The sequence below is a fragment of the Dreissena polymorpha genome, chromosome 4 (assembly GCF_020536995.1).
Source record: "Dreissena polymorpha isolate Duluth1 chromosome 4, UMN_Dpol_1.0, whole genome shotgun sequence".
Lineage (NCBI taxonomy): Eukaryota > Metazoa > Mollusca > Bivalvia > Myida > Dreissenidae > Dreissena > Dreissena polymorpha.
In genome coordinates, this window is record NC_068358.1 from 78,423,981 (window position 1) to 78,440,991 (window position 17,011).

Here is a 17,011-nt window from a genome sequence, read left to right on the forward strand (position 1 = left end):
ATCTCCACAAAAACAAAAACCGAAGGGAGCCTCTTTCAATTTTATTCCTATGCGACTCCATCGAACTCGACTGTGGCCTTTATACACAAAGCTCATAAGAGAAATTTAAATAAAAGGCTTTAAATCATAAGCATTCATACATTTCTGACTGTTTCATGTATAGTTTGTTTCCATTTTACATGTGATAATGGTAGCCTGTACAATTGTGTAATATTGTACCCATGGTTAATTATAAAATACTTGAAGTTGGTGCAAAAAGCGAAGCTCGAACATTTTCACTTAAGCATGACCTTCAATACTAGAAAGATCTCTCTTAGGAGTTTTATGAATATCAATCTATTAGTAGTACACGTCTATTAATAGTACAAGTCGTCATCATAGGAACGCGGCCCACGTGACCGCAAGTACGTCAGCAGACGGTGCAGCTCGAGTGGCGGCATACTAGCGAGGTCGGTGTTCATGTTGGCGCCTTTGACGTCATAAAGGTTTGAGTAGTCGTCTGCGACAGTGTTTTTATCTTCATACTTGCCTTTCACTGCGGTTTGCTAAAGGGGAACCATTTTAAAGGTTAGACTGATACATTTATATTGACAATATGTACATGTAAACTCTCGAAGAAAACGTTCACATTAAATTGCATTCACTGGGTTTTCAGCCTTTTTTTTAATACACCTAACCCAGTGTTCAAATCACGGAATAAAATCTACCACTTTCAATATATATATATATAAGCGACAGCGTGATGGAAGCCATGTTTGACAAAAATAGATGCTGTACCTTTAATGGTTTTGATTCGCCGGGAACCACACTTGCGTTGGGGGGAATGTTCTTGATCGCATTACGCATGTTGATGTCGTCAGCCCAGTAGTACGAGGGCGGGCCCTGCGAGAAGCAGTACGTTCCCGGTATGATGTCATCACCTTCTGTGTAGTACATCATGTAGAAGTTGCACATCTCATCGTTTTGTGTGCTCCTGTGATACAAAAGTGGTTTAGGGTTAATACATACGCCTTTTATAATTTATAATATAGTATTTTTTCGGTTATCGTTGTATATGCTGATAAAAATGATCCGGATTTCTGATAAGGATGAAAACAAACTCACGATGGCGTTGACCAGAATTGTTTAATATCCACACACAAGGACACAACCGATTATTTTGTCGTTTAAAAAGATAACGCTTAAATTATTTGAAGTCTTATTTAAACATTTTGCAAATAACGACATTTTTTTCTTTTTTTTTGGGGGGGGGGGGGAGGGATGAATCAATGAATTTTCATTTCAAATATTTTATCAATTCAAACATGATATGACAAATATTAAACAACTTGTTATTTGTTTGACTGTGCTGGGCTCGGGTTCTTAACATTCTTCACGGGTTGTTTTACAACGACTATGTTTGCTTTGTCTATGGCAAGAATCATTGTAAAACAAGACTATTGCCAACCAATATATGTCCCCTACCGGCTCCAACATTGTCAGATTATTATATATATATATTTATATTTGTTGCCAAAGCAACCAGAATTTTTCACGTAGGAACAAAATGAAATGACGTGCATAATGTCCATATTGCCATCTACCCATGTTTCAAGTTCCATGAACAAATATGAACAACTTTTTAAGTTATCGAAGGATCCAGAAAAGTGTGACAGACTGACGGACTGACAGACAGACTGACAGACACACAGAGCGCAAATCATAAGTCCCCTCCCGTGAAACCGGTAGGGGACAATAATGTTTACAATCTGGGTTGGTCTGCTGCATAAATTTAAAGAAGACATGTTATATTATAAGCAGATCTAACCTAAGTTCTGAAAATCATCCCACTTGATTGAGGTAGGGGTAATTGCAAAAGGGAATCAACTCGCGCAACCACGCACGCTTGTGTCGTATATGGATAATCGTTCGTTAAAAAAATGCATACAGGACATAAATACTATTTTATAAACTGCGAAATTACATGGATAGACTTTAATAGCCTTGGTATTGATACACCGCAACAGAGCGCATCGTAAACATCATGAGTGATGTATACATATGTTCAGGGAAGTATACAATGTAAACGCATAATGCAAACAGTGAAATGTAGTAGTGTTTATGTCACCCAGTCTATATACTGGGGGGCATATTGTTTTTGTCCTGTCTGTCTGTTGGATTGTTGATTTGTTTGCGTCAAACTTTAACATTGATCATAACTTTTGCAATATTGAAGATAGCAACTTGATACTTGGCATGCATGTGTATCTCAAGGCACATTTTGAGTTGTGAAAGGTCAAGATCATCCTTCAAGGTCAACGGTCAAATATATGGGGGACATAGTGTTTCACAAACACATCTTGTTTTTTAATGAACGCACAAGCAGATACATTTGCAAACTTTTAATTGAAACTTATTTCGTCAAAGACCATGTGCAAATATTGTCATCCATTCCGATGATAAACAAAATCGCGCAATCACACTTAACATATCCAAATATTCGCTGTATACGTTCCCTTTCTCAAAGACAATGTATATTGAACTCACCCGATGTACATCCGTCTGTCCAGGTCATTCTTCATTGTACATCTAGCAGCCTGAAATGGTCGAGGATATTAATAGCCAAGAACAAACACACACTATGCTACCGACCGTGTATGTCTTAATTAAATCAGTTATTATTAATAAAGTGTGTTTTTGCCTAAAGATTACTCAACTGAACTGATGTGACTATAGGCGGAAGAAACAGTTGTGTGATACAAGAAGTCCGGGCAAGCTACTCTTGTTCGTTACCAAGAGATTCCGTGGTTTGTGTACGTTTCGGTGCTATGCTACAGTACACGCCATAAAACTCTAAGAGTTTCTTATAACTTCATATTTAGTCGGTTTGGTAAACGCTGTAAGCGTTTAAGAAACGCCCAGTGCTCTTTCCGGGTATTAAACAACGGAACTCTAGATTGGATAGCCCAGTGTTTTACCACTCGACCATCGCAAAAACAAAATTACCAGACCTTGATATCTTTGTATGCACACATCAGAGTAATCTTGTTTACATGTGTTGGGGAGTGTAAGCGCATCAAGTGTTTGCAATTAACAACACAAGCATACTGATCTGTAGCACACAAAAACCTTCACAATTTTCGCACAATTTGATAGCAATAATATCCTATAATTCAGAAGTTTTTTTGACGCGTTTTTAGGAACCGTTACAGACAATAACGCACGTTCGCACGGGCATTATCAAAGACGAACCTGATGAAATAGATTCAGATAAATGAACCGCGCTTTGGCCAAACCGGGTTAAATACATGTCCGTGAAGTCGTCCCAGATCAGCCTGGGCAGTCCACACTTTTTAGCCAGGAACAAATGGTCGTCTAGAGATTGCCTTTAAACAAAACATTTCATAGAAGCGGACAGCACAGGCTAATATGGGATGACACTTGCGCACATGCATTAAGCCCGGTTTTCTCAGAAGAGTCTCAATTACATTGTTTAACAATGACTTACCAAAATGTCACCTTGATGAATGACTAGACCAGGCGTGGTGCTATTGTAGAACATCTGAAAGCAATTGATATCATCATAAACACGAAAATAAATATTTTAAGCTGAAACAAGAGATGTGTTTGTCAGAAACACAATGCCCCCTATTGCGCCGCTTCGTAGCCATATATTTGACCTTTGACCTTGAAGGATGACCTTGACCTTACACAACTTAAAATGTGCAGCTCCATGAGAAGTAAGTAAGAAATTGAATGGAGAAATGAAAATTTTATTTTTTTATTTTTGACCTTTGATCTTGAAGGATGACATTGACCTTGACCTTTCACCGCTCAAAATGTTCAGCTCTAGGAGATACACATGCATGCCAAATATCAAGTTGCTATCTTCAATATTTAAAAAGTTATGGCCAATGTTAACGTTTTCGGATGGAATATTTGACATTTGACCATGAAGGATGACCTTGACCTTCACCTTTCACCACTCAAAATGTTCAGCTCCATGAGATACACATGCATGCCAAATATCAAGTTGCTATCTTCAATAGTAAAAATGTTATGGCCAATGTTAAGGTTTTCGGACGGAATATTTGACATCTGACCTTAATAGATGACCTTGACCTTCATCTTTCACCACTCAAAATGTTCAGCTCCAGGAGATACACATGCATGCTAAATATCAAGTTGCTATCTTCAATAGTGAAAAAGTTATGGCCAATGTTGAAGTTTTCGGACGAACGGACAGACGCCATATATTAGACATTTAACCTTGAAGGATCACCTTGACCTTCACCTTTTTCACCACTCAAAATGTGCAGCTTCATGCGATGCACATGCATGCCAAATATCAAGTTGCTATGTTAAATATTGAAAAAGCTATGACCATTAAAGTTTTCGGACGGACGGACAGACTGACATACTGACTGACGGACAGTTCAACTGCTATATGCCACCCTTCCATAAAAAAATCCCAAATAAACAAGACTATTGCCAAGTAATATATGTCCCCTACCGGCTCCACCATTGTCAGATTTTTTTATATTTGTTTCCATAGCAACCAGAATTTTTGACGTAGGAACAAAATGAAATGACGTGCATAGTGTCCATATTGCCATCTATCCATGTTTCAAGTTCCATGAAAAATATTACGAACTTTAAAAGTTATCGCATGATCCAGAAAAGTGTGACAGACTCACGGACACACGGACTGACGGACACACAGAGCGCAAACCATAAGTCCCCTCCGGTGAAACCGGTAGGGGACAACAACGCACAACGTAATCTTCTTTCTGGGCGAAGGACAATACAACTATAATCGGCCACAAAACAACTCGCATGCATGGCTAAACAATTATTCGGGCATATGCAAACGAGTTTAAATTCCAATTCGTCGTAACTAAGAACCGCTGCTTAAAATAGAGATCAATCTTTTGTTTACAGAATTATTAAACAATACAACATTGCGCAATTGGTATGTTTCATTACTAATGTCTTTAATTCATAGTCACCTGAGGTTTCTGTGGTGTTTGGCGGCCTATCTCCGTCCACTGACCGTCTCGAATGCGGTAACCGGAAGTGACCATACCTGCAACCGAGTGGTAAGAATACTTAGTTTAAACCTATTTATTTTAGCTCGATTGCATCGAAAGCCTAAGGCTTATATAAACGCTCTCGAGTCCGTTTCCTGGGCCTAGAACCAGTACTTGGTGTCTTTGGGGGAGATCTAAAGAACGCTCCCACGGTGGGGATCGAACCCGTGACCTCCCGGTCGCTAGGCGGACACCATATCCATTACACCACGGCGACCTAAGAATACTTGAAGACATGGTTTAATTGCATTAACTCGTTGAGTAGTATACACGTTCAAATGAGAAGCAATTTCTGCAGTCGAATTAAAGTCAGTAATATGACTTTGACAGGCACTTAGAACGTAGGGGAACACGTATTTACAAGAAAAAAACACACTAAGAAATCAAATTTTAGTCACTATTTTAATAATATTTTGCATAACATGAAACAATTAAATTATTTTTCCATATTAAATTTGACAATAACAAACGCGAGTCTATTCTACCCGTTTTTTTCTAAAAAAATCGTGAAAGGGCCCGACCTTATATTTTGGGGGGGGGGGGGGGCAAATCTCGACAAAACTGAAAAAGGGGAAGAACGATCCCGAAGTAAGTTTTAAATTTTGGGAAAATTGCATCCTTTTAAAGAAATTATCTGAAGGTAAAGGGCATTTCTTTGTTTTTATGACTAGAACAACTATAAAGCCTTAGTTAAGAAGTACGAGATAGTACTGTATTATTAATTGTGATGGTCCGGATTCTCATAACCAACACACTCCGTATATTTACTATTAGTATTAGTAGATTTGAGCCGCGTCATGCGAATATGAATCTTCTGCAAAATGGGCAAGCATAGCCCCAGACTACCATTTTCACAGTCTGGTCCGGAGTAACTCTATCCGCTTAAGAGGCTATAAAACCTCGCAATATGTAATGGCACACGCGCTGACCGTGTATGGCATAAGACCCATTTTCGCATAACGCGGCTCAAATATCACTTCGTGCTCAATATCTCCAAGCTCACCGAGCCCGTGGGCGTGCGTTCGGAAGGCGAACGGGTGCACGTCAAACTTCTCCTGGAAGGGGCACTCCGTTTCCATGTAGGTGACCGTGTGGGCGTCAATGTAGCCACCGGTACCCAGCAAGTAAACTCCCGCCCGTCGCCGCTGACTGATATATACGTAGATGTGGTGGTATTAATATGAGCCTCGTTTTGAGACAACTGGGCGAAATGCGTAGTGTCGGCATAGATAAGCCTGTGCAGTCCGCACAGGCTACTAAGGGACGACACTTTCCGCTTAAACTAGATTTTATAAAAAAAAATACTTCCTTTAAACGAAAAATTCCATTTAAGTGTAAAGACAATTCACGCACACGCATTAAGCTCAGTTTTAAAAGATCGAGGCTGCTATCAATACCAGTTTCTTTTAACAGCCTACTTTTGATGCATTTATTTAATAAAGAGTCGGAATTCAGAATTGTACAACTTTTGAAAATAACACCATTGAATCTGTATCAATAGTAGTTTGATTAAAATAACTACCTGTATAGTCGATTTTGAATGGAATTTAAATGGGTCCGCTAAGTTCTCTAAACAATTTCTTTCTTTCTTAAAAAACATATAAAAAGAAAGACAGAAAACGGCTATTTTCGAGGTATGTATCAGCATGCTTTTGTCATTTTTATGTTACCCTTCAAGGCCATTCAAAGACAAGGAAACTATTTGGAAAAGTCTTAATCCGTCTGTATTTGAACCTCAGCCAAAGCGGGAAATGTTTACTTAATGTGTGTAGCCTGCTGTGGAAACATCTTGATCACAGTTAGGCGGCGCAGCATATCGCCGTGTTCTAGTATGGAAACTTTTACTTTTAATTGGGTAGTCGACTTTAAAATAGTTTTTTATTTAGAATAACGTGCTTCGTTATGTTCAGCATATAACGAGACAAGTTGTAGGTGTACACTGCCTACTAGTTCTGAATGGACTCACTCCGAATTTAATTTGAATTTGCTATTAAAACAACAACAACAAAATTTCATGCAAAAAACCGGTCTGTAAGACCGTTGCTACGGCATGGCAGCAGAGGTAGTCTATAAGTACCATTTTTCACCACATTTATCAATTACAGCGTCATTTTATCGGATAGAATTTCAAATGTTTTACCATTACAACAGTTTCGGTGTTAACCTGGCTTTGAATTTCACTGAATGTCATATGTATAGTTCTCAGTCTCAAAGGTTAAATGTCAAATCGCGTCTGCGCATGTCCGTTGCCTCGGGTTACCATTCGCTACGAAGTTTCACATTTCGTGGCGTTTGTCACATACACATGTATTAATGTCACGCTTTTTCGAAAATAAAAACTGGTATCTGATTTGGAAATCATACTTCTTATCTTATAAAGACCAATTATAAGCACAGCAATAACGCACAGTACTATAAAATTAGTTTAATAAAATAAGTGTGAATAATTCATTTTTTGTCTCCCTTACTTTTATTTGGAACTTTCATGGAACAAATTATGATACTTTCTATAAAACAAGGTTACATCATTGAAGAGAGTGAACATTTTTAAATTCAATGATATTTGATGTTCCATCTTTGTGCTAATGTTTCTGTGGGTGTAATATTATTGTTCATAACCAATACAATATCGTGGCTGTTACATATATTTGTTTTTATTGATTAAGCAATTGTCATATCCAGCATCCATTACCGGGCCAAATAAAACATGCGTGCATTCGATGTTTCCCTACAGTAAAACATCTGCTCATGACAAGCCATCACAGAGAACCAATAATAATTAGCACCATACTCGGATGTACCGGAAATACTTACGGAGTGTCTGTCATGGTCATTGTGATACCCGAGCTGTCGTGGCTATTTTCTGAAACACGAACCATTGTTGCTATGGTAACATGGACTTAATTATTTTGCGTACATAATATTATAATAATGTCATGGGTAATTATTGAGAAATTGGAACTGATTAATCCTTTCGTCGCGTCAAAGGCAACCGATCCTATAGATTACAGCCTACGACTCTTTACAACAAATTCCAATACTTGCTCGCTTGGAAAGGTAAGAGCTGTTATTTGAACCGCATAATAGCGCAATAAACATGTACACGATAACAGGAAATCTATTTTTCATACCTGATAAACATGACAGCAAAGTCGAAAAATACATAAGTCTACATAATATTTCAAAGAAAGCGAATGTGTTATTTCCTCTTGCCATATGTATGTTCATATGGGACACGGTATTCAGAGATACTTCATGTTGCGTATGCACAGTAATATTCAGGTTAACTATGAGTGTCATGCATGCACATTCAAAGGAATAACTTGGTGCTGAAACGTATTTGTGTTTGTTATCAAATATACACTGACATAGTTTTAACAAGATCGTCCAAAACCTTCTGCTTTGCCTGCCAATAGTTGTTTTTTGCATTTCATAATATCTTCACATAAAATTCTGCTTTAATGTTGGCTTCTGGTCGACTTATTATCTCTGCTTAAACGTGTAGTTCATGAACATTGCTACTTAATACAACAAATATGAACTGAACATGTATTTTCCACATTTTTTAAATAAATGCTTAATGACACTAGTGTGCCACGCTATTTTAAGGGACCCCCGTTATACCGACTATACAAACAACATGAACCTCCTAATGCTTACACTTGGTCATGTTCTTTCATGTTTTGAATTAAAGCCTCAAGGGTCCATTTCTATTACTTTACGTAGCCTTATTGTGAAACATAGCCTCAAGGCCCATAACTCTAGCTTTACTAGTCTTGTTCTGAAACAACGATTTAAGAGAACACACGTTTTACTTTGCTAGGTCTTAATCTGGAATAACCCTTCAAGACCCCAAAACTCTTTCTTAACTAAGTCTTGTTGTGAACAAAACGCTTCAAGAGCCCATATCTCCTACTTAGCTCAGCCTTTAACTGCAATAAAAAAAGAAAAAAGTCGCATAACTCAAATGTTGCTAACACTTGCTCATATACGACGCCTTAAAGGGAGATTATACGATTTTTATATGTGTTAAACTGTAATATATTGATAAAAATATGTTACAATAACACAATATAGGCAAGAAAAAATATACATTGAAGACGGATTTCACAAAATGCAGCAAAGACAAATTACTAGTACGCCCCGAGCCGATTGTGACTAAGATATTTAGTACACATTTTCCTACAATAACCGAAGCATTCGTCTTTTTATAAGAATCGGAGTTAGTGTTCGTGTGTCGTATGAATACATATCGTTGCAGGAAATTAAAATGACCCGTAAAACTAAATTTAGTTTCACGTCGAACATGCATGATATACATGCTGGCGAATTCGACTGTACAGAAATTTTCGATTTCAGAATTAAATATCTGGCTTATTTCGCATTTTTCGACACATGTTCTTCTTAACTTTTATTTTAATTTATATCGAAATACATGTGTAATAAGTTTTTTACACATTTTATATAAATTCATAAATATTTGACAAAATCGTATAATCTCCCTTTAAAGACACATACCCGGGTAACTCTTTTTTGCTAAGTTTTATTCCATAACTCTTACTTGGCGGCAGGAAGGAAGTGACGTCCTTGTAGTGCACCTGAAGCACGAGGTAGTTGATGCCCGTGTCTCCTCCCACCTTGAAACCGACATCTGAAGGAAATCACAATAAGCAAATTCCTAAATTGATATCCCCCGCAAAAAATAAAATTTAGTGACAGACTGACGGACGGACTGACAGACGGGACAGACAACGCCAATTCAATATCCCTCCGCCTTTGGCGGGGATAACAAGAATGACACTGTTGCCACTATACGCCCACCAATAAAAGTGGTATGAGGTAAATATGGATTTCTCATATATTTGACCTTAAATTTTAACCTTGATATTCGATCTGGGGTTTTGGCCACTTAGAATGCTTGAAACTACTGCAAAGTTATATCAAAATCCTAAATATGCTTAATACTATGTTGCACTTTGATTTGTGACGTTTACTCTACACACATTGCTTTGGTCATTGTGTCTCATCTTGCGTCCATCTTATAATGCTGATCCAATTGCCAAGTTATTGGAAAATATATCCATGCCGTAAAAAGTTATGCTCCGGACAAATATTTCCTGCTCCCCGCCCGTTTGGATGTTCCCATAAAATTGATCAAACTTGTAATACCGTATTTACCACGGAAGTTTAATTGAGTTATCATATTCGAAATCATTTCAAAGATGAGGCCCTTCCAATTTTAAATAAAATCGCATGTTTAATTTTAAACAAAGATGTACGCAAAATACATTCCCGTTGATATAATTGTACTTATTCAAAATTGTTTGATCCACACAGCGCATACATAATTATATATGAGCATCGATCTGGGGAAACTGGGCTAAATGCTTTTGCGTAAAGTGCAGTCCGCACAGGCTAACCAGGGACGACACTTGCCGCTTTTATGGATCTATCGCTTAAAGTCAGTCGGTTCTTAGCAAAAAATATAGTTTCGGAGGAAAGTGCCGTCCCTGTTTAGCATGTGCGGACTGCAAAGGCTTATCTGGGGCGAAACCTTTCTCACATGCATTAAACCCTGTTTTCTCAGAGCGAGGCTCATATTCAAGAGCTACAATGACATGTGTTTGCGTGCGTGCGCACCTTCGGGTAGTGTCAGGGCGGGAGCGTCCATGGCCCAGGCGTACAGGATCTTAGCCCCGGACGAGCACACCGGGCCCACTTTGTATGAGCTCGTCTTGGATGCCATCTCGCCGCAATTCCTGAAACCGCGGGATTGTAAAGAGTTCAAGTATAAAATAAACAGATTTTTGTCAAATGTGTCCCTAAACGCTCAGTTCAGTTACAAATTAGATATTTTGAAAAAAATAAGACGTATATGTATAATCTACTTAACATACTTATGTTAACTACATTTTCATCTTGAGAATAAAGAGGCCTGTCAAAATTATTGATCGGTTAAGGTCCTCCGATCACTAAATACCGTAACACCGGATACTATTGGATGCAAGGTTCTCCCAACATTAGTTATGTAAGCGCATCCTCTTATTCTTATTGTATCAGCTAATTTATACGTGCAGAGGCTTATACAGGTTCATAAGAGACAATATTCACCAACCTATTCTTGGACTTAAAAATAAGGAGGGGCCTTAAATATTACGGCTAAATCTGGAAAAATGTGATGGGTGGGGTAAGTGGAACGCCGGTAAAAAAACAACAGAAAGCCCCGAACACAATAAAGTTTTATTTTTTCTACGCAGTTACTTTAACAATAACACACTTTTTATACCCTCGATCAATCCACCCATCGAATTTAGTTTATTTCACGGAAAAGCCAAAAAGATTCCGATTCTGCATAAACGTCTATATCGCGGTTACACATATTGCATTTTCTTTTCAAAAGTCGTAAACGTTGGATATTTATTTATTTAGAGACGATAAATATTAAGTTATACTAAACATAAATGTTAAGTCTGAGAATTGGTAAAAGAAAAAGGACAATTGGCCTCTGTCTGTGGTTCACTCACCAGACCTCGTGACTTCCGGGTTCTTCGCAACCATACAGCAGAATGTGATGTGCTATGGCCATGTTAGCATGCGGCTCGAACCCGACTTAAACATAAGATGGGCGTATCGCAGGTGTTATATGAGCTGCGCTCTGAGTAAACGGGGTAAATGCGAGCGCGTAAAGTGTCGTCTCAGATAAGCCTGTGCAGTACGCACAGGCTAATCTGGGACTACACTTTCCGCATTGATTGTATTTATTTTGTTTTATTCGCATAAAAGGAAAACTCTTTATGCGAAAATCATATTTAGGCGGAAAGTGTTGTCCCTGATTATCCTGTGCTGACTTCACACTACTATCTGGGACGACACTTTATACACATGCATTAAGCCCACTTTTCATCAAGCGAACCTTATAAACAAACTACGTGTTTTTGTTCAACTCATACAGATTATTGTCGCAGAATTTATATTTAAGAAAACAATGTTTTTGTTTTCGTTTTCTTAGAACTACACATTTTATATTGAAAAGATAGATGCTTCTTAATATTTTCCAACCTCATACATAACTGATTAGATAAGAATATTTTCGGCTTATATTTCGTACAGTTTATTTACGAAAGACGATTTCCTAAACATCTAAACTTTACGCTGCACTACGTGTTGTCTGTAACAAGAAATAGCTAACCACGTTGTAGTTATCTGAATATTGTGTAAGAAATTCTTGTGTCCAAACTTACTGATGTATTTCACCTCTTTGCCCATTTTCAGCGGGTTACAGAGATAAGTGTCCGCCTGAAAAATATTTTAGTACTTACAAATGTAATAATATCGTGTCCGCCTGAAATCTAAGATTTCTTTATACATACACTGTTCCCGTTCAAGCGAATATTTTGTGTTGCGTAGAATAAAAAACCTAATACAATGAGATGTCGATTACAAAGCATGGATGTTGTTGTTTTTTGTCTGGGTTGCCAACCAATTCGAGGATATTGAGAAAAGTAATACTTCGAGTATTGTATGGGAAACAAAGAACATTGTTGCTCATAGAGCGCTTCACGACATAATTAAGTTGTTGACACAATTACAGAACGTAGAACAGGGAGAAAAGTGTCACGGACACATATCGAAAATCGATAGGTATCATAAACTATTTTAAGAAACCAATTTCTCAAATATATATTGTCCCAAAATATCTCATATCGATTTACATATGGACGGGGAAAAAGAATAATTTCCATCAGCGTAAGACATATGTTGAAATACACTATTTTTTATGGTCGTCACCAATTAGAAACATTTCAGGTGTGTGTTGATTTGACTCTCCCTGTAAAAGTTGTAAAAGCCCAGTCTATAGAATGTAAAAAAAATGCATCTTGTTTTATTAAACAAGAAAATAATAAAAACGCTAAATCGTGCAGATCTGGAAGGAATTTAATGTGAATGCGGAGGTTATTAATATTGTTGACCCAAGCGAAAGCGACTGCTGTCAGAAGCTTCGTAAACGTCCAGGATTTGAGAGTCTCAGTGATGGGCTACATACCTGTTTGGGCTGGACTTCCGGCATCAGATAATCCACGTGGGTAACATTGTGCACTCCACTGGGTGCGCCTAGCACCACACTCACGGACACGACCAACAAATATAGTACCTCCATACACCGTATAGACTGAAATGCAAAATTGCTGTTATTTCTTCTTTAATATGAATGGGCAGATACTTGTCTAATTAATGAGATGCTTGACGCAATTTTAGGAATACGTTTTACATGTTGTTACTGTCCAGAACAATATTGATAGACATAACAAACATCTCATTGTTTTCGACAAGAGAGATTCTTATCCACCTTGCTTATGTGCACAAAGCGACCTTTCTGCTACTCATGTAGAGGACTTGGTGATATTCCAAGCAACACTACAATAATATCACAATAGCACCGTACTGGTACACTCATTATATGGCATATATTGCAATTTTACACAATTCATTGCAATAATAATCCGCACACACAAAGTAATTGTATCAAATTATAACAATAATTAATAATAAAGGAATATGTAACATGTATTTTAAAGGCATTTCTTAATGTTGGTTTGCTCCATGGTGTACGTGTGCTTGTTTTATTTGTAAAGCTGTGATCAAGCCTATTTGAGGCTTTAAAAATTGTCGGCGTGATTATAATTAAGAGTGACAAAGCATAAATATTTTACAAATCGTGTTTAATGAAATATGCTTGAATGTTATGGTGAATATACCAACAAAACTAGCAAAGTCATATGAACCCAAAATAAATGTGCGCCTTTTAAGTATAATGAATGCAGCATTTTTAGGAAGCGAGACATCTTGCAAATGACATTGATAGGAGTAATAAGTATATATTGTTAACATTAGTTACACGCGAGTGAATATCAAATAAACATTTGAAATTTTCTTATTCTACATTCGCCATTCTGCCAAACCACTTATGCACACTAAAGTGCAATAGTGTACATGAAAACATAAAAAAGATTTGCATAAATGATTATGTACACACAATTATTGCTTTATATGTGTTCTCTGCATCCTAATCCTTCATAAATATACGCATAATTATTGCTTTATATGTATTTGTATGCAGCTTAATCATCTTATACTTGTAGATATTCCAGTTATTTGCCAAGCCGTATTTGCTCAACAATGTCAACAGTTGTATATGCAAATATATTTGTACAAATATACGAAACCTTGAACAATAAAACATTAATTGGTACACAATTTAGTCCTCACGACTGAAAAATTGCCTCCATTGATGTTTTATTTCGATTTTGGGTATATTATGATCAGTAAAAACAAACATAAAACATGTCAATATGAGGCATTTTGCTTCCGTTTTTGACTTAATATAATTGACACATAAATAATACTCACACAAATGTCAATTGTGGTAAAATATTATGCACATACATATATTAATATGTGTAAAAATATGTGTTCAACTTGTAATGCGGTGTGTTTAAGCACCTAATAACCATTGAACAATTACAACAATTTAAACTACGAACCCCAATTACGACACCTTCAAACTATAAGAACATATTTGAGAACAACATATTTGCTATATTTCAATCTCTTTATATGCCATGGGGCGAGCGTTTTCATCATACCATAACATGTGGCCGTTTGAACTCAACATTGCCATTTCTGACATTGAGCAAAAAATCAACATCTTATCGGTGTATAACAACTGCATGTTTTATTTAGAATCAGTCTTAAAATACACGTGTTGAAAAACATACATAAAACCGTATTAAATAATACATGTATTTATTTCAAAACATTTATTCTTTTAAACAGGGCAGATTATGGCCTTTCATGAACATTGTACTTTTTAAGATATATTAGATCGTCTACGGGCGAGTAGTTTCTCTATTGGATATTGCGTAGCCAATGTCACACAAGGTCAGACAGCTACGCCAAACCATAAGTCATCGTCGGATGTTTTGAAATGCCAGGCAGCGTCGTGCGCAAATTGTAATTATAACATTCGCGGTCAGTGTATCTCCCTGGAGGGGAACTACCCTGTCCGATGTATAGTCACGCAAGGTTTCATTATTATATTAACGAACATTATGATTCCAAATCTGAGTATACGGATGCAGAGACATAACTGGAGCAATACTTTTCGGATATGTCATAAGGTCCATTTTCGCACGGCGTGGCTAATTAAAATGAAAATGAATCAAACACGCGTCAGTCTTTCTTTTATCGTATCGGCATTTCAACTTGAATACATACCAATAGAATCGTACGAACGTGGTTTCAGAATATCGGTTTTCATCATCTTTTTATATATGTATAAATTTCGAGCAGATCGCATTCGAACTACATCAAAAACATAGCGTTTTTTTTTCATATGGTGTTATAGCCAACTGTCACTTAATAATTGAACGAAACAAGTACTTCACAATAAATTTAAGCGGCAACAATTATCCAGTACAGTCTAGTAGCTTTATAACATCCAATGCGAAACCACTATTCTCTAACTACGGAATACCGTTCGGGCCATCGTGGTTACACAGTAAAATCCAGAGGGCGACAATTCGAAAGGCGATGGCGACAGTGCGATAGTACGATGGCGACAATGCGATAATACGATGACGATTGTGTTTAACACAACTCAATTGTGTTTAACACAACGGGTTAATAATATTGCGATGACATGTCAACATACTAGCAAACGTGATGTTGCTTATTATGATACCATCTACACCATTATTTCGCTCCGGTAACGACCATACATGAGTAAATACTATCTGAATCACAAATCGTGCATGCGACCGTTGATTTTCAAATTGTCTCCTTAACTTCATTACGCGCATGTTTATTTTGAGTTTTTTTATCCATTAAATATAAAGTATATGATTGAATTGTAAGTCTAAACTGACACTAGAAATGATGTACTAGTAAATGCGATATTTATGATGCAGTTCATACCCTTAAATGTCTGTAGAATTAATGTAGTCTATGAGCGCTGAGACGTACGTTCTTACGGCGCTATTTCGATTTTTAACCAGTAACATTACTAAGAAAATATAGATAGATCTGCAAATATCGATCACTTTTAAACGTAATTATAGCGTGTATGGCGTACTTTTAAAGCAATTTGTAGGCTTATATAAATTATTAAATACACGCAACACAAAGACTAATTTACACCACCACACCATTTTTACATAAAAAATACAAGAGCCGCTATCTGTGAAAACCACGCTTTATGCATGTGCGCAAAGTATCGCCCAAGAGACTGTCTGTGTGTGATTAGCCATTCTAGTATCAGCTAATCTAGCTGGGACGACACTTTCCGCTGTTTTGTATTTTTCGTTTCAATTAAGTCTCTTCTAAACGAAATCAGTTCATGCGGAAAGTGTCGTTCCTTGTACGCCTCTGGTAATTAATACTTCATATTTTCTATACAAGAAATCACTTACGTTCATTTTAATTTAATTCCTTGAGTCACAAACATTTATCACTAGTCGTAAACAATGTTAAACAACTTACTGCAAAGTCAATAACGTCAAACACGTTATGGTCCAATTTGACGTTTGAACGCCAGAGGCACGATATCTCTTATCTCAGTCGATCAGTTAACATTGATGCGCGGTTTTACTTTAATTATTATTAAATAGAACACTCACGTTTCGAGACACTGATGAAATGTTATCAACTGCCAGTTAGCTGTTGACCATAACAAACATAATACATGTGCCCATATGTTTGAAAGACAGGTTCGCCGGTTTTAACTGGTTACAGCTAATAAATATACGAGATACATTTCATCAATACAACATCCGCTTAGAGTTGCACTAATTTAAACATGTGCATTTTTCAAGAATATTAACTACAATAAGACTGCCATTTTGGCATTTTCTAGGTGTAAATACTGACGTATTCACGAATGATTA

At 37.0% G+C, this 17,011-nt stretch overlaps 1 protein-coding gene across 1 annotated transcript in view; it reads right to left on the reverse strand.

The window, feature by feature from the left end:
- Positions 1-16,675, reverse strand: part of LOC127878528 (uncharacterized) — a 33,014-nt gene extending 16,339 nt beyond the window's left edge. Inside the window, exons 1-13 of the mRNA XM_052425060.1 lie at positions 16,538-16,675; positions 13,114-13,239; positions 12,311-12,365; positions 11,594-11,678; positions 10,710-10,828; positions 9,631-9,720; positions 7,884-7,932; positions 6,073-6,218; positions 4,989-5,065; positions 3,488-3,541; positions 2,527-2,576; positions 778-973; positions 360-545 (exon numbers count right to left, since the gene is read on the reverse strand). Coding sequence (XP_052281020.1) covers positions 360-545; positions 778-973; positions 2,527-2,576; positions 3,488-3,541; positions 4,989-5,065; positions 6,073-6,218; positions 7,884-7,932; positions 9,631-9,720; positions 10,710-10,828; positions 11,594-11,678; positions 12,311-12,365; positions 13,114-13,239; positions 16,538-16,543 — 1,239 coding nt within the window. The 5' untranslated portion in view covers positions 16,544-16,675. The remainder of the gene's footprint in view (positions 1-359; positions 546-777; positions 974-2,526; positions 2,577-3,487; positions 3,542-4,988; positions 5,066-6,072; positions 6,219-7,883; positions 7,933-9,630; positions 9,721-10,709; positions 10,829-11,593; positions 11,679-12,310; positions 12,366-13,113; positions 13,240-16,537) is intronic.
- Between the last annotated feature and the right edge of the window lie 336 nt (positions 16,676-17,011).